The 26,472-nt window shown below is 43.1% G+C and overlaps 1 protein-coding gene across 1 annotated transcript in view; it reads right to left on the bottom strand.

Moving 5' to 3' along the window:
* The window catches only part of psmd3 (proteasome 26S subunit, non-ATPase 3), a 35,797-nt gene extending 14,635 nt beyond the window's left edge, over positions 1-21,162 (bottom strand). The window contains exons 1-4 of the mRNA XM_041173424.1: positions 20,707-21,162; positions 10,635-10,825; positions 9,514-9,651; positions 376-512 (exon numbers count right to left, since the gene is read on the bottom strand). Coding sequence (XP_041029358.1) covers positions 376-512; positions 9,514-9,651; positions 10,635-10,825; positions 20,707-20,884 — 644 coding nt within the window. The 5' untranslated portion in view covers positions 20,885-21,162. The remainder of the gene's footprint in view (positions 1-375; positions 513-9,513; positions 9,652-10,634; positions 10,826-20,706) is intronic.
* Positions 21,163-26,472: the final 5,310 nt, after the last annotated feature.

The raw sequence follows: 26,472 nt of genomic DNA, 5'->3' as shown, positions 1-26,472 counted from the left end.
CCCAATATACCAATTCTTTCATTTTCAAATAGTCGTTTGGTAGTACAGAACTTGAGTATTGCTGAAAAAAGACACATTGTCGAAGCTTTTCATCTTGCACTCATCAGGACAATTCACAAGAACACCGAACATAAAGGGAACAACAATTTATACTTCATGAGAAGAGAGTGCTGATTGGTTTGCGAGTGGATTCTGATTGGTAGAGGTGTTGCCATGGAAAATGTACCAGTTAACCAATGACTGACAGTTAACTGCCAAGCTTTAAGTTCAAACCAGGTTTTGTCCTTCATTTTCATTATCACTATATACGGAACTGGAATTTTAACATATCTCTACTGTCGTGCTCAAAGGTCTAAAGTGAAGCAACATTCTCACCTTCTGACTGCATCAAGTTTGTGTAGGAATTCATAAACACGAGCGTGGTAATAATAGCACTTAGCTGCAACCAAGTCTAGAGCACGGCGATTCTGAGCAGCAATCTTTTGCATTAGATCATCTGAGCATTTCTGTGCCTGCATTAGAAAATAAAAGACAATACCATGAGCGTTGGGCTCTCTTTAGTGCCAAATTTCATTCTATTTTGAAGGTGCTAGGTCCTGCTAGAGCCTTCCAGTATCAGCTGGAAGTCAGTATTCTTCAAATGCGAGGGTGTACAGTCAGTAGTGCCAATCTTCAACCACTTCAGGTATCACAGCCAAAACTGAGCTAAAATCATTGCAGTCTTCCAATTCTGGCCTCTTGCGCATCCTTGTTTTCCACTGGTGCACCATTGATGGCCATGACTTCAGTTGCTTAAGCTCTGGAATTCCCTTCCTAAACCACTCCACCCACTCTCAAAGTTACTTCTAAAAGTTGCCCCTTTGACCAAACCTTGGGTCCTGTTTCAATAATTTTTTTTATGTGGCTCTGTGTCAAATGGCACTCCTGTGAGGCCACTTGGGATGTTTTAACTGCTTTAAAATTGCTACATAAATGCAAGTCGTTTTCACTTGAAATCACACATATGCACCCGCTTTCCAGCAAAGAGCAATGGGCGATATTTCATGACAGAGGAAACCCCTGCCTTGTCAGGGGGGGGGGAAATTGAGGTCAAATGTAGTGCGTCAATTGCCACAGTTAACTCAGCAAAGACTCTGAATTCAACCAGAGGCTCTCTGACCTGAGACCGATGGTTTAATGCTAAACCACGCAGTGCCTTTATCCATCAGGCCTTAGGAAAAGCTGGAATGTCACCTTTTTCACAACTAGCCCCTGCCTGAAGTTTTAACCGTCACCGATTTTATTTCACACACTGACCGCAGGATTTGAAATCCAGGCTAAGAAACCAAAGCACGAGCTGCACCAGAAGCTGCAAAAGACAACGCTCCGATGTTTTGTTCTCACAACATGGGGAATGTCAGAGCTCAGGACGCAAAAGACAACGCTCCAATGTTTTGTTCTCACAACATGGGGAATGTCAGAGCTCAGGATGCAAAAGACAACGCTCCGATGTTTTGTTCTCACAACATGGGGAATGTCAGAGCTCAGGATGCAAAAGACAACGCTCCAATGTTTTGTTCTCACAACATGGGGAATGTCAGAGCTCAGGACGCAAAAGACAACGCTCCGATGTTTTGTTCTCACAACATGGGGAATGTCAGAGCTCAGGATGCAAAAGACAACGCTCCGATGTTTTGTTCTCACAACATGGGGAATGTCAGAGCTCAGGACGCAAAAGACAACGCTCCGATGTTTTGTTCTCACAACATGGGGAATGTCAGAGCTCAGGACGCAAAAGACAACGCTCCGATGTTTTGTTCTCACAACATGGGGAATGTCAGAGCTCAGGACGCAAAAGACAACGCTCCGATGTTTTGTTCTCACAACATGGGGAATGTCAGAGCTCAGGACGCAAAAGACAACGCTCCGATGTTTTGTTCTCACAACATGGGGAATGTCAGAGCTCAGGACGCAAAAGACAACGCTCCAATGTTTTGTTCTCACAACATGGGGAATGTCAGAGCTCAGGATCCAAAAGACAACGCTCCAATGTTTTGTTCTCACAACATGGGGAATGTCAGAGCTCAGGATGCAAAAGACAACGCTCCGATGTTTTGTTCTCACAACATGGGGAATGTCAGAGCTCAGGACGCAAAAGACAACGCTCCGATGTTTTGTTCTCACAACATGGGGAATGTCAGAGCTCAGGACGCAAAAGACAACGCTCCAATGTTTTGTTCTCACAACATGGGGAATGTCAGAGCTCAGGATGCAAAAGACAACGCTCCAATGTTTTGTTCTCACAACATGGGGAATGTCAGAGCTCAGGATGCAAAAGACAACGCTCCAATGTTTTGTTCTCACAACATGGGGAATGTCAGAGCTCAGGATGCAAAAGACAACGCTCCAATGTTTTGTTCTCACAACATGGGGAATGTCAGAGCTCAGGATGCAAAAGACAACGCTCCAATGTTTTGTTCTCACAACATGGGGAATGTCAGAGCTCAGGATGCAAAAGACAACGCTCCAATGTTTTGTTCTCACAACATGGGGAATGTCAGAGCTCAGGATGCAAAAGACAACGCTCCAATGTTTTGTTCTCACAACATGGGGAATGTCAGAGCTCAGGATGCAAAAGACAACGCTCCAATGTTTTGTTCTCACAACATGGGGAATGTCAGAGCTCAGGATGCAAAAGACAACGCTCCGATGTTTTGTTCTCACAACATGGGGAATGTCAGAGCTCAGGATGCAAAAGACAACGCTCCGATGTTTTGTTCTCACAACATGGGGAATGTCAGAGCTCAGGACGCAAAAGACAACGCTCCGATGTTTTGTTCTCACAACATGGGGAATGTCAGAGCTCAGGATGCAAAAGACAACGCTCCGATGTTTTGTTCTCACAACATGGGGAATGTCAGAGCTCAGGACGCAAAAGACAACGCTCCAATGTTTTGTTCTCACAACATGGGGAATGTCAGAGCTCAGGACGCAAAAGACAACGCTCCGATGTTTTGTTCTCACAACATGGGGAATGTCAGAGCTCAGGACGCAAAAGACAACGCTCCAATGTTTTGTTCTCACAACATGGGGAATGTCAGAGCTCAGGACGCAAAAGACAACGCTCCAATGTTTTGTTCTCACAACATGGGGAATGTCAGAGCTCAGGACGCAAAAGACAACGCTCCAATGTTTTGTTCTCACAACATGGGGAATGTCAGAGCTCAGGACGCAAAAGACAACGCTCCAATGTTTTGTTCTCACAACATGGGGAATGTCAGAGCTCAGGACGCAAAAGACAACGCTCCAATGTTTTGTTCTCACAACATGGGGAATGTCAGAGCTCAGGATGCAAAAGACAACGCTCCAATGTTTTGTTCTCACAACATGGGGAATGTCAGAGCTCAGGATGCAAAAGACAACGCTCCAATGTTTTGTTCTCACAACATGGGGAATGTCAGAGCTCAGGATGCAAAAGACAACGCTCCAATGTTTTGTTCTCACAACATGGGGAATGTCAGAGCTCAGGATGCAAAAGACAACGCTCCAATGTTTTGTTCTCACAACATGGGGAATGTCAGAGCTCAGGATGCAAAAGACAACGCTCCAATGTTTTGTTCTCACAACATGGGGAATGTCAGAGCTCAGGATGCAAAAGACAACGCTCCAATGTTTTGTTCTCACAACATGGGGAATGTCAGAGCTCAGGATGCAAAAGACAACGCTCCAATGTTTTGTTCTCACAACATGGGGAATGTCAGAGCTCAGGATGCAAAAGACAACGCTCCAATGTTTTGTTCTCACAACATGGGGAATGTCAGAGCTCAGGATGCAAAAGACAACGCTCCAATGTTTTGTTCTCACAACATGGGGAATGTCAGAGCTCAGGATGCAAAAGACAACGCTCCAATGTTTTGTTCTCACAACATGGGGAATGTCAGAGCTCAGGACGCAAAAGACAACGCTCCAATGTTTTGTTCTCACAACATGGGGAATGTCAGAGCTCAGGACGCAAAAGACAACGCTCCAATGTTTTGTTCTCACAACATGGGGAATGTCAGAGCTCAGGACGCAAAAGACAACGCTCCAATGTTTTGTTCTCACAACATGGGGAATGTCAGAGCTCAGGATGCAAAAGACAACGCTCCAATGTTTTGTTCTCACAACATGGGGAATGTCAGAGCTCAGGATGCAAAAGACAACGCTCCAATGTTTTGTTCTCACAACATGGGGAATGTCAGAGCTCAGGATGCAAAAGACAACGCTCCAATGTTTTGTTCTCACAACATGGGGAATGTCAGAGCTCAGGATGCAAAAGACAACGCTCCAATGTTTTGTTCTCACAACATGGGGAATGTCAGAGCTCAGGATGCAAAAGACAACGCTCCAATGTTTTGTTCTCACAACATGGGGAATGTCAGAGCTCAGGATGCAAAAGACAACGCTCCAATGTTTTGTTCTCACAACATGGGGAATGTCAGAGCTCAGGACGCAAAAGACAACGCTCCAATGTTTTGTTCTCACAACATGGGGAATGTCAGAGCTCAGGATGCAAAAGACATCGCTCCAATGTTTTGTTCTCACAACATGGGGAATGTCAGAGCTCAGGACGCAAAAGACAACGCTCCAATGTTTTGTTCTCACAACATGGGGAATGTCAGAGCTCAGGACGCAAAAGACAACGCTCCAATGTTTTGTTCTCACAACATGGGGAATGTCAGAGCTCAGGATGCAAAAGACAACGCTCCAATGTTTTGTTCTCACAACATGGGGAATGTCAGAGCTCAGGATGCAAAAGACAACGCTCCAATGTTTTGTTCTCACAACATGGGGAATGTCAGAGCTCAGGATGCAAAAGACAACGCTCCAATGTTTTGTTCTCACAACATGGGGAATGTCAGAGCTCAGGATGCAAAAGACAACGCTCCAATGTTTTGTTCTCACAACATGGGGAATGTCAGAGCTCAGGATGCAAAAGACAACGCTCCAATGTTTTGTTCTCACAACATGGGGAATGTCAGAGCTCAGGATGCAAAAGACAACGCTCCAATGTTTTGTTCTCACAACATGGGGAATGTCAGAGCTCAGGATGCAAAAGACAACGCTCCAATGTTTTGTTCTCACAACATGGGGAATGTCAGAGCTCAGGATGCAAAAGACAACGCTCCAATGTTTTGTTCTCACAACATGGGGAATGTCAGAGCTCAGGATGCAAAAGACAACGCTCCAATGTTTTGTTCTCACAACATGGGGAATGTCAGAGCTCAGGATGCAAAAGACAACGCTCCAATGTTTTGTTCTCACAACATGGGGAATGTCAGAGCTCAGGATGCAAAAGACAACGCTCCAATGTTTTGTTCTCACAACATGGGGAATGTCAGAGCTCAGGATGCAAAAGACAACGCTCCAATGTTTTGTTCTCACAACATGGGGAATGTCAGAGCTCAGGATGCAAAAGACAACGCTCCAATGTTTTGTTCTCACAACATGGGGAATGTCAGAGCTCAGGATGCAAAAGACAACGCTCCAATGTTTTGTTCTCACAACATGGGGAATGTCAGAGCTCAGGATGCAAAAGACAACGCTCCAATGTTTTGTTCTCACAACATGGGGAATGTCAGAGCTCAGGATGCAAAAGACAACGCTCCAATGTTTTGTTCTCACAACATGGGGAATGTCAGAGCTCAGGATGCAAAAGACAACGCTCCAATGTTTTGTTCTCACAACATGGGGAATGTCAGAGCTCAGGATGCAAAAGACAACGCTCCAATGTTTTGTTCTCACAACATGGGGAATGTCAGAGCTCAGGATGCAAAAGACAACGCTCCAATGTTTTGTTCTCACAACATGGGGAATGTCAGAGCTCAGGATGCAAAAGACAACGCTCCAATGTTTTGTTCTCACAACATGGGGAATGTCAGAGCTCAGGATGCAAAAGACAACGCTCCAATGTTTTGTTCTCACAACATGGGGAATGTCAGAGCTCAGGATGCAAAAGACAACGCTCCAATGTTTTGTTCTCACAACATGGGGAATGTCAGAGCTCAGGATGCAAAAGACAACGCTCCAATGTTTTGTTCTCACAACATGGGGAATGTCAGAGCTCAGGATGCAAAAGACAACGCTCCAATGTTTTGTTCTCACAACATGGGGAATGTCAGAGCTCAGGATGCAAAAGACAACGCTCCAATGTTTTGTTCTCACAACATGGGGAATGTCAGAGCTCAGGATGCAAAAGACAACGCTCCAATGTTTTGTTCTCACAACATGGGGAATGTCAGAGCTCAGGATGCAAAAGACAACGCTCCAATGTTTTGTTCTCACAACATGGGGAATGTCAGAGCTCAGGATGCAAAAGACAACGCTCCAATGTTTTGTTCTCACAACATGGGGAATGTCAGAGCTCAGGATGCAAAAGACAACGCTCCAATGTTTTGTTCTCACAACATGGGGAATGTCAGAGCTCAGGATGCAAAAGACAACGCTCCAATGTTTTGTTCTCACAACATGGGGAATGTCAGAGCTCAGGATGCAAAAGACAACGCTCCAATGTTTTGTTCTCACAACATGGGGAATGTCAGAGCTCAGGATGCAAAAGACAACGCTCCAATGTTTTGTTCTCACAACATGGGGAATGTCAGAGCTCAGGATGCAAAAGACAACGCTCCAATGTTTTGTTCTCACAACATGGGGAATGTCAGAGCTCAGGATGCAAAACGTTTACATCAAGCACAGATCAGATGTAGAATGAAGCTACTTTCATTATTTTCCTGCATTTAAATAATTTGCACCCCAGAACTGAGAAACTTTCTAACCTCGCTGAATTTTTCATTTGCTTATAAGTCCATTAGTTTTTCCATACAGAAGCTTTAAAGAGCATACATTTCCATTGCGGTGGTGTGGACCAGATTCAAATTAAACAACTAGAGAAAAACAGAGATTTTAAATTCTCTGCATTGTCTGTTGACTGCATTTAGAAAAATAAAAGGAAGTAGTTATAATTTATGCACTCCATTCATGCAAATGTGGGATGGAATTCAATGCTACCCCCCCCCACAACCATAAAATTGAATAGGAAGATGTGGGGTGGAGAGTCTGTCACCTTCCCAACTCCCCCCAATCGATCGCTCGGCAGGAAGAATTGAGAATTGAGAACGACCTTCTCACCCGGAGGTCAAATGAGGCCCTTAAGTGGCCATTTACTACACTGTCAGAAGTGTTGCCTTTCAAATGAGGTGTTAAATCGAGGTTCTACCTGGTCAGACGGGAATAAAAAACCCCGCTGCAGGAAACTTCTCCCAGACACCTGGCCAGTATCAACCATTGCAAATGATAGCCATGGCTCAGCTGGTAGCACATTCACCTCTGAATCACAAGGTTCCAGGTTCAAGCCCCACTCGAGGACTTGAGTCAAAAAACTGACACTCCAGTGCAGTACTAAGGGACTGCTGCAATGTAGGAGCTGTTAATGTTAAAATGGTGCTGCAATAAACTAAATGCTTTAAATTCGTAATTAAGAGCAGCTGCCCCCAATTGGGGAAGGATGACAGAATCATTACAGTATAAAAACAGTTCACACTGGGGGTTGGACAACAAGAATCTGTGCCTTTATTTTATAGTCATGGAAATAAACCTGGCTTAAGGGAAAAGACTATCTTCAGATTCATCCGTTCCTCAATATATGATTGAGATTAACAGATGAGATGTTAAACTGAGGCCCCATCTGCCTGATCAAGTTGAGATAAAAGATCTCATGGCACTCTTTCAAAGAAAAGCAGTGGAGTTTATCCCCGATGTGCTGGCCAATATTTATCCCTCAATCAACATCGCAAAAAGAGGTTTATCTGGTCATTATCACATTTCAGATTTATGGGAGTTTTATGAGAGCAATATCGCCTGGTGTCCCTACATTACAACAGAGGCTACACTGTAAAAACTAATTCTTTGGCTGCAAGGTGCTTCAAGATGTCCAGTGGTCACAAAATGCAAGTCCTCTGATTTTATTATAAAACACACTGTTCGATCATTTTTGCATTGGAGATTTTGTTAGGTACAAAGTAGTTGTCACATTTCCCTACAAAACAGTAACTGCATTTCAAATGCAATTCATGGGTTGTGAAGGAATTTGGATTATCCAGAAGACTCAAAAGGTGCTTTATAAATGCATGATATAAAAGCAAAATACTGCGGATGCTGGAAATCTGAAACAAAAACAGAAAATGCTGGAAAAACTCAGCAGGTCTAACAGCATCTGTGGAGAGAGAAACAGAGTTAACGTTTTGAGTCCGTATGACTTCTTCAGAGCTAAAGTGAAGTAAAAATGTGATGAAATTTATACTGTTTAAGGGGGGTGGAGCAGGTGAAGCTGGATAGAAGGCCAGCGATAGGTGGGGGCAAAGGAGAGATTGACAAAGATGTCATGAACAAAAGGACAAAGGGGGTGTTCATGGTAATGCTAAGGGCTAAAGGAGGTGCTGATAGTGGCATTAAGGTAAGAAATCAGAATGTGATAATAGCAGGATAAGGGTAAGCACTCTGGAAAGAACAACATGAACAAGTGACAGATGGCCCTTGTTGGGGTGGGGTGGAGCGGGGTGGGAGAGGGAACAGTGGTGGGGGAAAAAGATTGAAAATAGGATAAAAGGTGGGGATAAAACAATGAATAAAAATGAAAATAAATAAAAATAAGTGAAGTGGATAAAAAATAAAAATGAATATTGAAAAAAGGGGTGAGGATAGAGGAGAGAATTCATGGTCTGAAATTGTTGAACTCAATGTTAAGTCCGGGAGGCTGTAAAATACCTAGTCAGAGGTTGAGGTGCTGCTCCTTCAGTTTGCATTGGGCTTCACTGGAACATTGCAGCAGGCCAAGGACAGACATGTGGGCATGAGAGCAGGATGGTGTGTAGAAATGGCAAGCAACAGGAAGGTCTGGGTCATGCTTGCGGACAGACCAAAGGTGTTCCGCAAAGCGGTCACCCAGTCTGCGTTTGGTCTTTCCAATGTAGAGACCATCATATTGGGAGCAGCAAATGCAGTAGACCAAATTGAAGGAGGTGCAAGTGAAGCGCTGGTTCATCTGCAAGGAGTGTTTGGGCCCTTGGATGGTGAGGAGGGAGGAGGTAAAGGGGCAGGTGTTGCACCTTCTGCGATTGCATGGGAAGGTGCCGTGGGAGGGGATGAGGTGTTGGGGGTGATAGAGTGGACCAGGGTGTCCCATAGGGAATGGTCCCTACAGAATGCCGACAGGGGGTTGAGGCGAAGATGTGTTTGACTGGGTGTCATATGACTCGAAATGTTAAGTGTTTTTCCCTCTACGGATGCTGTTAGAGCTGCTGAGTTTTTCCAGCATTTTCTGTTTTCATTGCTATAGAAATGCAAGTACTTTCTTTCCTTAACTACTACAAAAGCTACAAAGTCACAAAACTAATTCTTAAGCAATATACAAATTAATGGGACTCGTGTTACTGCTCATCTTAAGCTTTACACCTTAAAAGTTTCTACTGGATGACTATCTTTGAAACTGAAACTCACCTCAGTGTATCGTTTGTTGTTTGTCAAGTAAATGACCAGTAAAAGGTGTAGATAGGCCTCTGCCTCAGGTAAAAGAGGTACCGTGGCTGCCTTCCCTGTTCGAGGGCGAAACTGTACTTCTCCCTCTGTATCCATGGGCTAAAAAAGAATGATACATGTCATGTAATGTATTACGCAGTCTTCAGTGCAGTCATTTTTAAATTGACCATTCCAAGTATACCAGCAATGCAGGCCTCCTAAATTTCTTTTCGTGATTTAACACACTGTGTGGTACTGCTTTTCTGTACCATTTACCATGTGGATGAACCTAACAACACCTAAAGTCTATTGTGGCGGAATGTGAACACCAACCTTCGAGGCACCATTTCATCTGCACTGGCTCACAAAGACAAGGTTGTATAAATTCTGGAAACATTACTAATTACGAGCACGTAGATTTTATTCAATAGTTTAGCTGTTAACTGGTCAGATATCTAAGAAATTAAATCCTAAACTGATCTCATTTCCATCAATCTCAGACCACTGATTTCAATTGTAAATTCAGTGCTTAATGCTGAAATTGCACAACATAATTGTAAACTTTTATTTCAACAATTAATCCTACTAGTTAGTTTAATACTTTCAATATTTACATGTATAACTCTAGAGTTAATAAGCAACTGTTAATTCATGTCTTCGATAATCAGCAAGAAGGTTTTAATTCATTCACTCAGCTTGTGCAGATCCTGACAGGAGGTCGGTGCTGCAAATGTTAATATAACCCAAACCAGCTGATGCAAGACAGTTTGGCAAGTCAAATTTAGGTATTATTTAACTCCTAGACTCAGATTTTAATGGCAAACCCCAGATGACTCCTTGAGAAGGAATTGAGGTGAACAAGTTAAGGATTCCCATTTTGGACACCACGGGAATCAAGGATATGACGATAGGGAGGGAAAGCAGAGTTCAGATAGAAGATCAGCCATGAATGGCAGAACATGCTCAATGGGCCAACTGGCCTACTTCCACTCCCGATTCTTTTGGTGCCCTCGATGAATTCCTTGTTCAACTGAATAATCGCCTCTGAGTCACACATTCATAACCATAAAGCATCCACATAAAATTTAGCGTTCGACACCAACCTCCTCGAGAAAAGCAAGCAGGAAATCCCGTATCGAAGTGTTTGACACAAAGAAGCCATTGATGGCCTTGTAGAGGACAGTGGGGTTCAATCTCCGACAGGTCGGAGGAAGTGCTCGCAGAGCCCGCAGAACAAACCGTGGCTCTTTACTCGATACAGCTTTCTCAATCTGCTTCACGTGTTCTTTTATATCTGAAAAAAAAAGCAAGTGTTTCAAGATGACTTGTTTTAAGACTATCTGGAATTGCATCAGTTTCCCTGTTGATTCCCAACACCTACTTCCAGGGCCCTTGTGACATCATTGAGAATTTCACACCCCCCACTCTTGGCTGCATCATACAAAGATCCACTCTTCGTACATTTCAACAGGACGCAGAAACTTAAAAAGGAATCACATTTACTTCCTCTAACATTTCCCCCCATCGCACTTTGTTGATAACATCCCCATTGTTGCAAAACAGTGTATCAGCACCTCGAGCCACTCCATGGGAATCTAACACAATTCACAGGCTGCCCACCATGGTTTGCCAGACACTGCAGGAAACCAATTTTGCTCCAGCCTCCGTTTTCCTGCAGCATGGGCTCCATGCTAGGGTATATCCCACTTGTCCACACAAACAGGTTACATGGATCAAAGTTCACTTAGTTCTCTAGTGTCAGAGAACTTAAGAGGCAACAGCCTTAATGGTCACTATTCTCTGCAATACACAATGACCTCTTCCCTCTGTGTACTCTGATACTCCGCCAATTCTATCAATTCCAATTGATTACATCCACCTTAATGGAATCACTCTGAGGGTATCCATTTCGAGGGCAAGTTCTTGCCATTTTTAATGCAAGCCCAACCTAGGAATGACAAATATCATACTTGGCCATTCCGAAGGCATGTTATTAGCGGGTCTCTGAATGCCAATGTGTAACATGTGAAGGCATCCTTTAGAAGACTGGCAGTAAACACCTCTGCGGAATCAAGTAACAAGGATGGAGATTATTTGCTAATACATGAATATTTGAGTTTCAAAACACTTGAAATGATTGCAAACAAGTCTTGAATTTAACTAATTTTCTAGAAATCACAAGAGGTTCAAAGAAACTGCTTTGTGATTGCACTGCCATTAAAACATAAACTGAATTAGAAATTCTCATCCTCAAATCTAAATCCCTTTGTGGCCTTGACCCCAACCAGCAAACTCTATAACCTCTCCTAGTCCTACAACCAGCCCTACGTTTCTCTTTCCTCTTACTTTGACCTCGAGTGCACCCTCCATGTTTTTGCCCCACCATTGACACCAATGCATCCAGCTGACTGACAAACTCTGAGATTCTCTCTCAAAGTCCCTCAGCTTCATCACTGCCTCCAAGGGCTTCTTAATACTGATGTATATGACCAAACTTTTGGTCAACCCACTTGATGTCTCCATCTTGGGTTTGGTGTCCATTTTCTTGATTATCCCTTGGGACTATTATACTAAAAGCTCTATAATATAAATAAATAAGTTGTTATTGATGGAAGCTGGACTATTTCCATGGCTTTTTCATCACACGCCTTGTACAAACATAAAATGAGGTGAGAAAAATCTCCTGTTCTCTGTCACTGCTGAAAAAGTCATCATCCCTATGATATTATTAATGGGGTAATAACAAATTGATCAAAATTAGACAGATATATAGTGTAATGGTTATGGACAAGAGACTAACAACCCAGAAGTTGAGAGTTCAAATGCCACCATTGCAAGTGTACTAATAATCTAGTAACATACCGGTTTTTATAACCTGCAACAAAGATGAGGCATTTGCACGGGGCTGTAGCAAAGAAAAGTCATGAGATTATCCTAAGTCCCAATTGGTTTACTAAGACAACTTGATCTGGCCCACAAACAGCAATCCAATTCAGACTGATTCAAAATGGTTTCTGAACATAGGAATTGCTAGATGCAAAAAGACCAAAGTTCATCTGATAATGGAATTGTTGATGAAACACAGCAAACAAACAATCTCCATCGATAAGCAGTAGTCTACAAAAGACACAGTCATGATGGAAAGAAAATCTCAGTGGTGGAGCACTTTGAGATTCGAGGTTCAAAGTCAGCTGCTCCCCCAAGCTTATTACCTTTACTACATCAAATCTCAAATTACTCATATGCCATATTCCAAAATATTATTTTCTGAAAGAAATCCATCTAATTTGGCCTTTCGAGTGGGTAGATAAGAAGTTTCCTAACGACAGACTTGCCATAAAAGATCACTACACTCTGCTGCCATACAAAAAACACAGGATAACATTGCCAGTTACAAATAGCTGCAGGTTTCACAGCGCAGTTATCACTTCCATCGCAGCACAGCCCCGTGGCTTCTGAACAACTATACAGCCAAAATAAAATGGAAAGCAGCAATACAACAACTCAGAGGCAAACAATTAGCAGATAGATACACAAAGTAGTAATGGGCCTGCAGGCTGGTGCTCTGTAATTTTAGCACATTGTTGGGTCACTAGCCTACCATCCCTTATCTAAAACTCTCATGGGAACTTTGTCAATATAAAGACAGCAATGATTCAAGGGGCGGCTCATCACCATCCCAGGGAAATTAGTGAAAATCAATAAACATGGCCTTGCCAGCATCACCCACTGAACAAATTAAAAAAATGCACCTCTCACCATGTTTTTCTGAAACACCATTTGTATCAACTACCAACAAACTGCTGAATTAGATAAAATCCTGGAATTCCCTCCTTAACTGCAGCAGTTCAAGAAGGCACCGCCACCTTCTCAAGGGCAATTAGGAATGGGCAACAAATGCTGGCCTTGCCTGTAACGCCCACATCCTATGAATGAATTTAAAAAGACAAAATTTTCAAGAGTAAGGAAATGATAAAGTTACATCAAAAGTAAATCATACAGCTGATAACCACTATTCCCACTCTGTCAATGCATTTTCCTCATCATTGTATAATGTATAAGAATGTACAATAACGAGCACCTCAACCTCCCTTGAACTTGCAGTATAAATTGGCATTAAATCATTACAAATGCTAATCTTCCAGGATGAACATTTCCTTACAGCCATAATAGGGCACAACAGCAGTTAGCTGCAAACAGCCACTTTAGCTATCAGTTTTTGGAGGGAAAATCTGAATAAAATACATCCAATTTCATATATATGCATCAGAAAATAACAGGCGGCTGCAAGGACTTCAAATGGGATATTCGCTGATAACTGCGTCATGTTCAGCACCATTTGCGACTCCTCAGATACTGAAGCAGTCCATGTCCAAATGCAGCAAGGCCTGGACAATATCCAGCTTGGATATTGACAAGTTGCAAGCAACATTCGTGCCACACAAGTGTCAGGCAATGACCATCTCCAACAAGAGAGAATCCAGCTATCAACCCTTGATGTTCAATGGCATTAGAAACACTGAATCCCCCACTATCAACATCTTGGGGTTACCATTGACCAGAAACTGAACTGGACTAGCCATATAAATACTGTGGCTACAAGAGCAGGTCAGAGGCTAGGAATCATGAGACAAGTAACTCACCTCCTGACTCCCCAAAGCCTGTCCACCATCTACAGGGCACAAGTCAGGAGTGTGATGGACTATTCCCCACTAGCCTGGATGAGTGGAGATCCCACAACACTCAAGAAGCTTGATGCCATCCAGGACAAAGCAGCCCACTTGATTGGCATCACATCCATAACATTCACTCCCTCCACCACTGACACACAGTGTACCATCTACAAGATGCACTTCAGGAATTCACCAAGGCTCAAAGAGAACAAAGAAAAGTACAGCACTGGAACAGGCCCTTCGGCCCTCCAAGCCTGCGCCGATCACATTGCCCGTAAACTAAAACGTTTTGCATTTCCGGGGTCTGTATCCCTCTATTCCCATCCTATTCATGTATTTGTCAAGCTGCCTCTTAAACACCACTATCATACCTGCTTCCACCACCTCCTCTGGCAGCGAATTCCAGACACTCACTAACCTCTGCGTAAAAAACTTGCCCCGCACATCACCTTTATCGTTTTCTCCTCTCACCTTAAATCTATGTCCCCTAGTAATTGACTCTTCCACCCTGGGAAAAAGCTTCTGAATATCTACTTTGTCCATGCCTTTTATAATTTTGTAAACTTCTATCAGATCACCCCTCAATCTCTATTGCTCTAGTGAGAACAATCCGAGTTTCTCTAACCCCTCCTCATAGCTAATAACCCCCAGACCAGGCAGCATCCTGGTAAACCTCGTCTGCACCCTCTCCAACACCTCCATATCCTTCTGGTAATGTGGTGACCAGAATTGCACGCAATATTCCAAGTGTGGGCTAATCAAGGTTCTATACAGCTCCTTCGACAGCACCTTCCAAACACGACCACTACCATCTAGGAGGACAAGGGCAGCAGATAGATGGGAACACTACCACCTGGAAGCTCCTCTCCAAGCCACTCACCGTTCTGATTTGGAAATATATCGCCATTCATTCACTGTCACTGGGTCAAAATCCTGGAACTCCCTTCCTAACAGCACTCTGGGTGCACCCACTACCACATGGAACGCAGCGGTTCAAGAAGGCAGCTCATCACCACCTTCTCAAGGACAACCAGGGATGGGCAATAAACGCTGGCACAGCAAGCAAAGCCTACATCCCAAGAATGAATTTTTAAAAAGCAGTAACTTAACCACAGGAATCAGGTAATAGCAATAAAGCAGTCAGTCAGTTTACTTCATTGAAGTAATATGTGTTGGTAACCACAATTCAGGATTGGGGAAGGTTTCTCAAATGATAATCTTCGCCTGATTGCTAAGAAATAAATCAGTGTCCATTAAAAATTGTTTAAACCTGCAGGCTTTTGGATGAACCATTAAATGGAGGCCACATCTGCCCTCTCAGGTGGCTGTAAAAGGTTTCAAAGCGCTATGTATGAACATACGAATTAGGATCTGACTGTAACCTCAACTCCACATTCCTGCATACTCCTGATAACCTTTCACCCTTTTGCTTATCAAGTATCTATCTACCTCTGCATTAAAAAATATTCAAAGATTCTACCTCCACCGCCTTTTGAGGAACAGAGTTCCAAAGACTCTCAACCCTCAGAGAAAAATTTCTCCTCATCTGTCTTAAATGGGCGATGTCTTATTTTTAAAGTGACCCCTGCTTCGAGATTCTCCCACAAGAGGTAACATCCTTCACACATCCACCCTGTCAAGTCCCCTCAGGATCTTATATGTTTCAATCTTACTCTTCCAAACTCCAATGATACAAGCCTAGCCTGTACAGCGTGTCCTCATAAGACAACCCACCCATTCCAAGTATTAGTCTAGTAAACCTCTGAACTGTTTCCAACGTATTTACATCCTTCTTTAAATAAGCAGACCAATGCTGTACACAGTACTCCGGATGTGGTCTCACCAATGCCCTGTATAACTGTAGTATAACCTCCCTACTCTTGCATTCAATTCCTCTCGCAGTAAACCATAGCATTCTATTTGCGTTCCTAATTACTTGCTGTATCTGCATACTAACCTTTTGTGATTCATGCACTAGGACACCCAGATCCCTCTGCATCTCAGAGCTCTGCAATCTCTCACCATTTAGATCATATGCTTCTTTTTCATTCCTTCTGCCAAAATTTTACATTTTCCCACATTTGCCAGATCTTTGCGCACTCACCTAACCTATCTATAGCCTTTTGTAGGGGAGCTGTCAGAGTGCCCTGTAAAACATTTATCCCTCAGTTAACGCAAGTTAAAAATAATTATCTGGTCATATCCCTCACTGTTTGTGAGCCCTCGCTAAGTGCTAAATATGTTTCGCTACAACAGTGCCTACACTTCAAAAGTAATTCATTAGCTGTAAAGTCAAGATGCCCCTAAGGTCCTAAATGTCCACACAAGTGCAATAAAAACAGCTCGAGTTCTGCTGAATATCACCAGCATTTTCTGTTTTTATTTCAGATATCTAGCATTTTCCTTTTCTTTGCTGTAGAAATGCAAGTTTGTTTGTTCTTGTCATCAGCTACTACTTTCTGTGCTTAACCCCTTTAATTTACACTAAAGTGGAATCTATTCACATTATGCTCTACATGCTCCAGGTTCCAGTGGCATCCCCAACATCAGATAACAAAATTCCAACAGCTGGGCCACTCCACACAATGGGTTTGTGATTTCGATGTAATTGCTGAATGTTTACTAACTGATACTCTGCACAGGATTAATTACTACAATCAATGCAATTTTTTTATCATCTTTTAAAATTCTGTGCATTCCAACAGTGCTCTCTCTCTATAGATCTATTACAAATAAGGTATACAATACAATAATAATAAATAAAAACAGAAAATGCTGGAAAAACTCAACAGGTTTGGCAGTATCTGTAGAGAGAGAAACAGGAGTTAACGTTTCCAGTCCATATGGCTCTTCTTCAAAGCTAAAGAGAAGTAGAAATACAATGGATTTTATACTGTTTAAATGGGGGTGGAGCAGGTGGAATGAGATAGAAGGTCAGGGATAGGTGACAGCTAACAGGAGATTGACAAGTCATGGGGACTCAAAACGTCAACTCTTTTCTTCTCCGCTGATGCTGCCAGACCTGCTGAGTTTTTCCAGGTAATTCTGTTTTTGTTTAGGAGATTGACAAAGATGTCATGGACACAAGACAAAGTGAGTGTTAACGGTAGTGGTGAAGAGTAAACAAGGTGCTGATAGTGGCATAAAGGTAAGATAGCAGAAGATATTAATAGCAGAACAAGGGTCAGCTACACAATACGATACTGTGCAATTTACTCAAGGCCAGAATTAGAGGAGTGTAGATATGTTGGAGGTTTGTAGGTCTGGAGGAGATTACAGAGATAGGGAAGAACGAGACCATGGAGGGATTGGAAAAGAAAAGTGAGAATTTTAAGATCAAGGCATTGCTTAACTGCGGACCAATACATGACAGCGAGCACAGAGATGATGGGTGAGCAGGAGTTGGTGTGAGTTAGGACATGGGCAGCAGAATTTATAGAGTATTATTATACATTTCATAGTGGACATTTTACCTATCAGGGTGATCTGAACCAGCTCTCTGCAAACATTTCTACTACTTTCATCCATTACATCTCAGGTTATACTTCTATTAATTTACATGTTGGTTATATTTTTCTCCCCACAGGATGTGGACGGCACTGGCAAGGCCAGCATTTATTGCACATCCCTAATTGCTCTTTAGAAGGTGTTAGTAAGCCATTTTCAACTCAGTGGCTAGGTGGGCCATTTCAGAGACAATGAAGAGTCAACCACATTGCTGTGGGTCTGGATTCGCATGTAGACCAGACCAAGTAAGGACGGCAGATTCTCTTCCCTAAAGGGCATTAGTGAACCTGATAGATTAGTGAACCTAATCTAGTAGTTTCACGCTCATCATTAGTGATACTAGCTTTTTTATTTCAGATTTGTTTAATTAATAGAATTGCCTTGGTGGGATTTAAACTCTAGATTATTATCCAGCAACATAACGATTATACTGCGAGTCCCACATTTATATATGTGTTCAGTACAATTTTCTCTAGATCAGACACTAACTTATTTAAAATATACCGTTTATGTTACTTAAATATATATATATATATATATTAATCTTTACCATATTTAGTGGATTTTTTTATTCGTTGGGATGTGGGCACTGGCTAGGCCAGCATTTATTACCCATCCCTAATTGCCCTTGTTGAGAGGGCAATTAGGGAAGAGTCAACCACATTGCTGTGGGTCTGGATTCACATGTAGGCCAGACCAGGCCTACAAGTAAGAACAGCAGATCAGTGAGCCAGATGGGTTTTTATGACAATCAGCAATGGTTTTGCGGTCATCATCAGACTTTTAATGCCAGATTCTGCCGTAGTGGGATTCATATTCGGGTCCCCAGAGCATTATCCTGGGGCTCTGGAACACTAGTCCAGTGACAATACCACTATGCCACCACCTCCCCCTTCCCTGTCCAGTTCTTTGGAACCAGTTCCATTACTTATATTGGATACCTTATATTAGATTAGTTTATTTTAATCCTGAGGGAATCAGCTCCGTCCAGATTTCTGCCCTGACTCCACTTACTGAACATTTTATTACCACAGTGTATATATACACCATCCGAGTTATGTATGACAATGATCTATTTATATTGATGAATGACAAACTATTTATATAGTTGATAATGATAAACTATTTATATTTCATATCCAATGTGATCATGCCCAGCTCTGCCCCTAACCCCCACTGTTTATCTGGGATATTTTACATTAACTGGTTTAAGTTACACTGATCGTAGTATTTTACCCTCCAAGGTGATCAGATCCATGCACCTCGTAGCCTCACTTACTGAATATTTCATCATCCCAGCCTAACTATCGCTGAGGCTATGTGTAATGAGGGATTGTCTAATGGCCTTTTTTATATTTTTTGTGTAGGGTGGTCCAGCTCTGACCCTAACCCTAACCCCTACTGTTTAACTGGGATATTTTGGGCTGGGGATTGTTCTTTGTGGATATTTTACCTGCCAGAGTGATGAGGTTCAGCCCTTTGTCCCTCAGCCCTACTCTATCATGAGCCCAACAGTATCAGTCTAAATAGAGTAGGGCTGAGGGACAAATTGTTGGGCTCATGGTTTGTGGGTATTTTACCCTCCAAGGTGATCAGATTCAGTTCTCTGCCCTAATACCTACTATGTATCTAGGATAGTTCACTTCAGCGGGTTTAAGTTGCACTGATTTCATCCTCCAGAGTGATCAGATCCATCTTTCTGCAGCCCACCAATACCCCTATAGTTTAACTGGGTCATTTTAGATTGGATTCATTTGGGAATTGTTCTTTGTGGATATTTTACCCTCCAGGGTGACAAGGTTGAGCTTCTCTACCCCTTACTGTGTGTTTAGATTGAGGTTGAGGGGTTTATAATTTGGGGATATTTTACCCCCCAGGGTGATCCAGCTTTCTGACCCTCAGCCCCACATTCTGACTGGGTTATTTTATGCTGGGTAAATATCTTACCCCCCCACACCCCCAGCCCCCAGGGTGATGGGGATGAGGTTCAGCCCCTCACTATCTGTTTAGATTGAGGGTGATGGGGATGAGGATGAGGTTCAGCCCCTCACTATGTGTTTAGATTGAGGATGATGAGGATGAGGTTCAGCCCCTCACTATCTGTTTAGGTTGAGGGTGATGAGGATGAGGTTCAGCCCCTCACTATGTGTTTAGGTTGAGGGTGATGAGGATGAGGTTCAGCCCTTCACTATCTGTTTAGATTGAGGGTGATGAGGATGAGGTTCAGCCCCTCACTATCTGTTTAGATTGAGGGTGATGAGGATGAGGTTCAGCCCCTCATTGTGTGTTTAGGTTGAGGGTGATGAGGATGAGGTTCAGCCCCTCACTATCTGTTTAGGTTGAGGGTGATGAGGATGAGGATGAGGTTCAGCCCCTCACTATGTGTTTAGATTGAGGGTGATGGGGATGAGGATGAGGTTCAGCCCCTCACTATCTGTTTAGGTTGAGGGTGATGAGGATGAGGTTCAGCCCCTCACTACCTGTTGAGGGTGAGGGTGATGAGGATGAGGTTCAGCCCCTCTCTATGTGTTTAGATTGAGGGTGATGGGGATGAGGTTCAGCCCCTCACTACCTGTTGAGGGTGATGAGGATGAGGTTCAGCCCCTCACTACCTGGTGAGGGTGATGAGGATGAGGTTCAGCCCCTCACTATCTGTTTAGGGTGAGGGTGATGAGGATGAGGTTCAGCCCCTCACTACCTGTTGAGGGTGAGGGTGATGAGGATGAGGTTCAGCCCCTCACTACCTGGTGAGGGTGAGGGTGATGAGGATGAGGTTCAGCCCCTCACTACCTGGTGAGGGTGATGAGGATGAGGTTCAGCCCCTCACTACCTGGTGAGGGTGATGAGGATGAGGTTCAGCCCCTCACTACCTGTTGAGGGTGAGGGTGATGAGGATGAGGTTCAGCCCCTCACTACCTGGTGAGGGTGAGGGTGATGAGGATGAGGTTCAGCCCCTCACTACCGGGTGAGGGGTTTATAGTTTGAGGATATTTACCCTCCAGGGTGATCAGGTCCAGCTCCTTCTGACTCTTCTCCCCGCTCTCCGGCTGCTCGCACTCGGGCTCGGCCGACACGTCCTTCATTTCCACATCGGGGGCCGGGGGTCCAGCGGCCACTTTGGCCTTGTCCGGGGCCGGCTCCTTGGGCTTGTGCTTCCCGGCCGTGTCCTTCATCCCGGCGGCTGGAGCGGGGGAAAGGCTGGGCTCTGAGGGGCGGGTTTAAACTGCGGCCTCTGGGTCTCCGGGCGGGTTTATCGTCCCCGCTCTCGCCTGCTCTCTGTCCCGGGGGGACGCGGTCTCTCTGTCCCGGGTCCGGGTCCGGGTCCGGGTCCGGGTCCGGGTCGCGGTCTCTCTGTCCCGGGTCCGGGTCTCGGTCTCTCCCACGATGACTGGGCACAAACTCCTGACTAGGCCGCGCCGCCAGCCGCTCACAATCAACAGCCGCATCATCCACCGCAGCCCCACCTCGTGGAGCGCAGAGTGATCGATAGCTCAAGGCACATTCTCCATCGACTCATCCTCCACAGTCAGGGGCAGGGGCAGGGGCAGGGGGAGGGGAGTATAGGTAGGGGTATGGGGGGAGGGGAGTATGGGTATGGGGGGAGGGGGGGATGGGGGTATGAGGGGGGTGGGGGTATGGGTATGGGGTAGGAGTGTGTGGGTGGAGGTGGTGGTTGTCACTAGTCTGGTTAAACCCCCACCCCCACGGTCAGTTTAAAATTCAACTCATCCATCAGCCCATGAACAACCTTGTGAAAAATCCATCTTGTTGTTTTATATCTAGTTCAAATCTGCAACTCTGGCTTATTATGTGACTCCAGACTGAGTAAAAACCCATCCAGTTCACAAATGCCCTTCGGGGAAGGAAATATGCCCTCTTTACCTGTTCCATATGTGACTCTAGACCCACATTAACTTCCAACTTCCTTTTTGAAATGACCTAGCAAACGACTCCTTTCAAGGACAATTAGGGATGGGCAGCACATGCTGGTCTTGCCATATATATTTTTAAAAATTAAGCGATATAATATTATCAGGGGCCTGGATAGGGTGAATATTTCCCTTGGCAGATACATAATGAACCAATGGGCCATAAGTTGATTTAAAAGCAAAATACTGCGGATGCTGGAAACCTGAAACAAAAACAGAAAATGCTGGAAGAACTCAGCAGGCCTAACAGCATCTGTGGAGAGGAAAAAAAGAGTTAACAGCATCTGTAGAGAGAAAAATGGAGTTAATGTTATGAGTCCATTTGACTCTTCTTCAGATTGATTGATTTATCTCCTGTGTGTGCTAATAGCTACACTAACAACCAATTTAAGATAATCATTCGAGCTCATAACATGGCTCATTTATGCTGGTTAGAAGCGACGTATATTCATACACAGGGACCCATTCTCTGCAAACAAAAGAAATATGTTCAAGCCTTGTGTCTTTTTTGAATTACCTGGGAGCTTGGGGATCCTATCGTTCCCCATTGCTTTCTCCATCGCAATGCCATAGCTAATCAGCACCTTTAGTTTAAATTGTTGTGATAGCTTAAAATTTGGCATTCTTGCATTTGTCCTGATGAGTGCATGACAAAAAGCTTTGGCAACGTGCCTCTCATTTCAACAGTATTTTTTTAATTTATTCTTTCAAGGGATGTGGGGGTCGCTGGCAAGGCCAGCATTGTTGCCCATCCCTAATTGCTCTTGAACTGTGACTTGCTAGGCCATTTCAGAGAGCGGTTAAGAGTCTGTCACAGGAGTGGGGAACCTATGGCCCGTGGACCGGATCCAGCCCATTGCTCAATTTCATACAGACCGCAGCAAGATTTCTAAAAATATCGACCTCTGACAGGAGCACCTTCAAAATAGCACTTATCATCGTTGTTAAGAATTTGCTTTGGACAAAAGTGTCAGCTATAATTACTACAATAATATTTAACAATGTAATTTTGAAATTCAGTCATCACATTAAAACAGCGGATGAGTCGAACGTTTCTGCATTCTTTAAAAAAGCTAAAGCAAGTTCACTTTTAGGTGTGTGTGTGTGTGTGTGTGTGTGGCCCGCAACTGATTTTGTCTATGTTTGAATGACACATGATAAGAAAAAGGTTCTCCACCCCCTAATCTACTACATTGCTGAGGATTGGGAGTCACATGTAGGCAAGACCAGCTAAGGATGGCAAATGGTTAACCCGTTGGTTTTTTTTACGAAAATCGATGATAGTTTCACAGTCACCATTACTGAGAACAATTCCAGATTTTAGTAAGTGAATTTAAATTGAACCAGCTGCCGTTTTGGGGATTTGAACCCACGTCCCCAGAGCTTGGGCCTCTGGATTACTAGTTCACTGACATTACCTTATGCCACCATCTCCCCCTTTATATAATATTTATAGTAATGGGAGATTAGAGGGGAGCTGAGCAATTCTTTTATCTTCACCCAGGTGTCTGGAATTCACAGCCTGAAAATATGGTGCAAAAACCCTCTTTGCGTTTAAGGCAAAGTACACCCCTTGATCAGCATCCCATCCACTTAAACATTCAAAGAAAGACATGCATTAAATAGCACTTTTCACGACCATCATACTTCTCAAAGTGCTTTGCAGCCAATTAAGTATTTTTTGAAGCAATCTTTTTTTTATTCATTCATGGGATGTAGGCATTGCTGGCTAGGCCAGCATTATTGCCCGTTGCTAATTACCCTAGAGGTGGTGGTGGTGAGCTGCCTTCTTGAACCACTGCAATTTATTTGTTCCAGGATTTTGACCCAGCAAATGTATGTCCAAGTCAGGATGGTGAGTGGCTTGGAGGAGGAACTTCCAGCTGGTGGTGTACCCATGCATCTGCTGCCCTTGTCCTTCTAGATGGTTGCTGTCATAGGTTTGGAAGGTGCTGTCTAAGGAGGCTTGGTGAGTTCCTGAGGTGCATCTTGTAGATGGTACACACTGCTGCCATTGTGCATTGGTGGTGGAGGGAGTGAATGTTTGTGAATGAGGTGCCAATCAAGCAGGCTGCTTTGTCCTTGATGGTGTCAAGCTTCCTGAGTGTTGTTGGAGCTACACTCATCCAGGCAAGTTTAGAGTATTCCATCACATTCCTGACTTGTGCCTTGTAAATTGTGGAGGGGCTTTGGGGAGTCAGGAGGTGAGTTACTCACCCCAGGATTCCTAGTCTCTGACCTGCTCTTGTAGCCACAGTACACTGTCACTGTTGTAATGTAGAAAACACAGCAAACTCCCACAAACAGCAATGTAATAGTGACTAGATAATCTGTTTTTGTGATTGGGGAATTATTAGCCAGAACAGTGGGGATAACACAAACACGAATACCTCGAAAAACTCAGCAGGTCTGACAGCGTCTGCGGAGAGGAATACAGTTAACGTTTCGAGTTCGTATGACTCTTCACCAGAACTAAGGAAAAATAGAAAAGAGGTGAAATATAAGCTGGTTTAAGGGGGTTGGGACAACTAAAACCATCAATTCATCTAAGAAACTACAGGCCTACCAATGAAAGGGAGATTGAGACAATTATACTTTGTAATCATATTGTTTTTTTCTTTATCTGTATCTAATATTTGAGAATGTGGTGAGTCCAGTGATTGAATGTCACATTTCTCAAAATCTTTGGGGAAAGTGTGTGATAATAAATAAGCTTTATTTTAAATTCTCAAAAAGCTTGCTGCTGAAATTATTTAAATTGGAATAATCAAAGAGAAAGAAAATACACACCCCTCACATACAAAACACATTGATCACAGATTAAGAAAACACAGATTTTGTTCATGACACTAGTCTCACTTTGTACTTAAGTACTGGAGTGGAAATTGGAACCCAAAACCTTGTGACTCAGATGAAAGCGTTGCCAACTGAGCCATGGCTGACACAAGGTAAGAAATATGTTCTTGTTACTGAAAGAGAAGTTAGAATTTTGTTTTCCCCAAGCAGTGGAATGCCACACCAGAAACATTATTGGAAGTAAAATCAAAAGTTCATTTCAAAAGAGAAGTGGGTAAATATTTGAAGATAAAAAAAGGTAAGGGGAAGAGGGATTGGTGCAGGGCTAAGTGGATAGCTCTAACACACATCATGTTCTTATAAAATTGAAAATTGTCCCCTAATATTCAGTAACACCTTTTCTGCATAATCTGCATAACAGACAGATTAAACAAGTCATTGTGCTGTATAACACATTTACTTCAGAAACTGCAGAATTTGAATGGATTGTATTGTTAGCATTTGGTTTTCCTGGTTATATCTACTTCCAGAGTTGTATTTTTTGGTAGGTATTCAATTTTGGGCTCATGAAAGTGGCTGACACCAGTGCAGGAAATGAAATACTTTTTTCACTTCAGTTACCTCAATGTTAAATAAAGTTCTTCTGCAAGTCACATCTGACACCAGCCAGGTGCAAAGTAAAGCTCTCCCTACTCTGTCCTAATCTGCCTTGATCCCAAAAATGTGGAACAGCACCTGTATGAGCATCTCTCTCTCTGTTTTAGATTCTCCCGGTAAAACCGTAAAGGATAATTTTGTGCTAGAGTGTCACACCCAGTTAGAATTGGTTCAGACCTGCCCAACTTTCATTCCAGTTAGAATCCTTCCAGCCAGAGACTTTCACCACAGTTGTGCTTCATCCCCTTATAAGCAAAATACTGTAGATGCTGGAAATTGGAAATAAAAACTGAAAATGCTGCAATACTCAGGTCTGGCAGCATCGGTGGAGAAAGAAACAGGGTTAACGTTTCAGATTGAAGAACTTTCCTGGCAGCAGATTTGACCGAGAAAACCAAACGCTGACAAAATGTTCTGATGAAAGGTCCTTAACCTGAAATGTTAACTGTTTCTCTCTCCGCTGATGCAGTCTGCCCTGAGTATTTGTAGCATTTCCTATGGTTCACATCCATGTCAGAGATTAAACTGTATTAATCCATCTGCTGAACTGACAGTTCTAACGGGGTAACAAGGAGTAAACAAGATTCACCTAAAAAAACACAAGTACTGATTGCTATCAGCACATAAAAGGCCCTAAAAAGTGAAGTATAAAATTCTCCACTCAACTTCAGTGCATCATATGCTTTGAGTGATTTCATATTGTTCTTGAAGTCTATCATTAGACTTGGTGGACATTATTATCCTGAAATCACAATGCTAAATAATTCAACTTCAGAGGGAACCATTTCAGTATTGAATGATTTCAATAATCCATTAGTCTGAAAGCAACTAGTATTGATGAAAATGACTGGCTAGCTCACATCTTACCATGTACAATGAGAGTGATAAGTTATCAGTACAAGGTAACAGATACCCCAGTGCTAAAGCCACAAATACTTAAGATTGCATCATAAATCACAAGAATAAAAATTAAACAGGTACATGATCAGACTTTGCATCTTCTGCAATGTAATTAAAAATCTTAAGTTCTGCACTTACCATAAAGTAATTGGTGTTAAAACGCTATCACAACTTACTAGTAAAGTTGTAACTGCTAAATAGAACAAGCCTGCGTGATTTGGGGGGCACAGCAGCAACTACTGTAGTTTATTAATCATTCTGATTGTTGAAATAGGTCATGCAATATGCTGGGGATGTGGGGCTATGGCATGATCTCCACTTATGTTGCAGTCTGCTTGTGGATGTGTATATTGAAGAAAAGTGTAGGTGAATCAGCTATCTTTCATCTTACACCCCCTCAAAGTTGAAAGTGCCATCGAAAATCATACAGATAGTATTCGAATGCTTTGCAATGTGAGAACAAAGGGAAACTGTACAAG

Source organism: Carcharodon carcharias, chromosome 23 (assembly GCF_017639515.1).
Source record: "Carcharodon carcharias isolate sCarCar2 chromosome 23, sCarCar2.pri, whole genome shotgun sequence".
Classification (NCBI taxonomy): domain Eukaryota; kingdom Metazoa; phylum Chordata; class Chondrichthyes; order Lamniformes; family Lamnidae; genus Carcharodon; species Carcharodon carcharias.
This window is presented reverse-complemented; position numbering and strand designations above follow the sequence as displayed.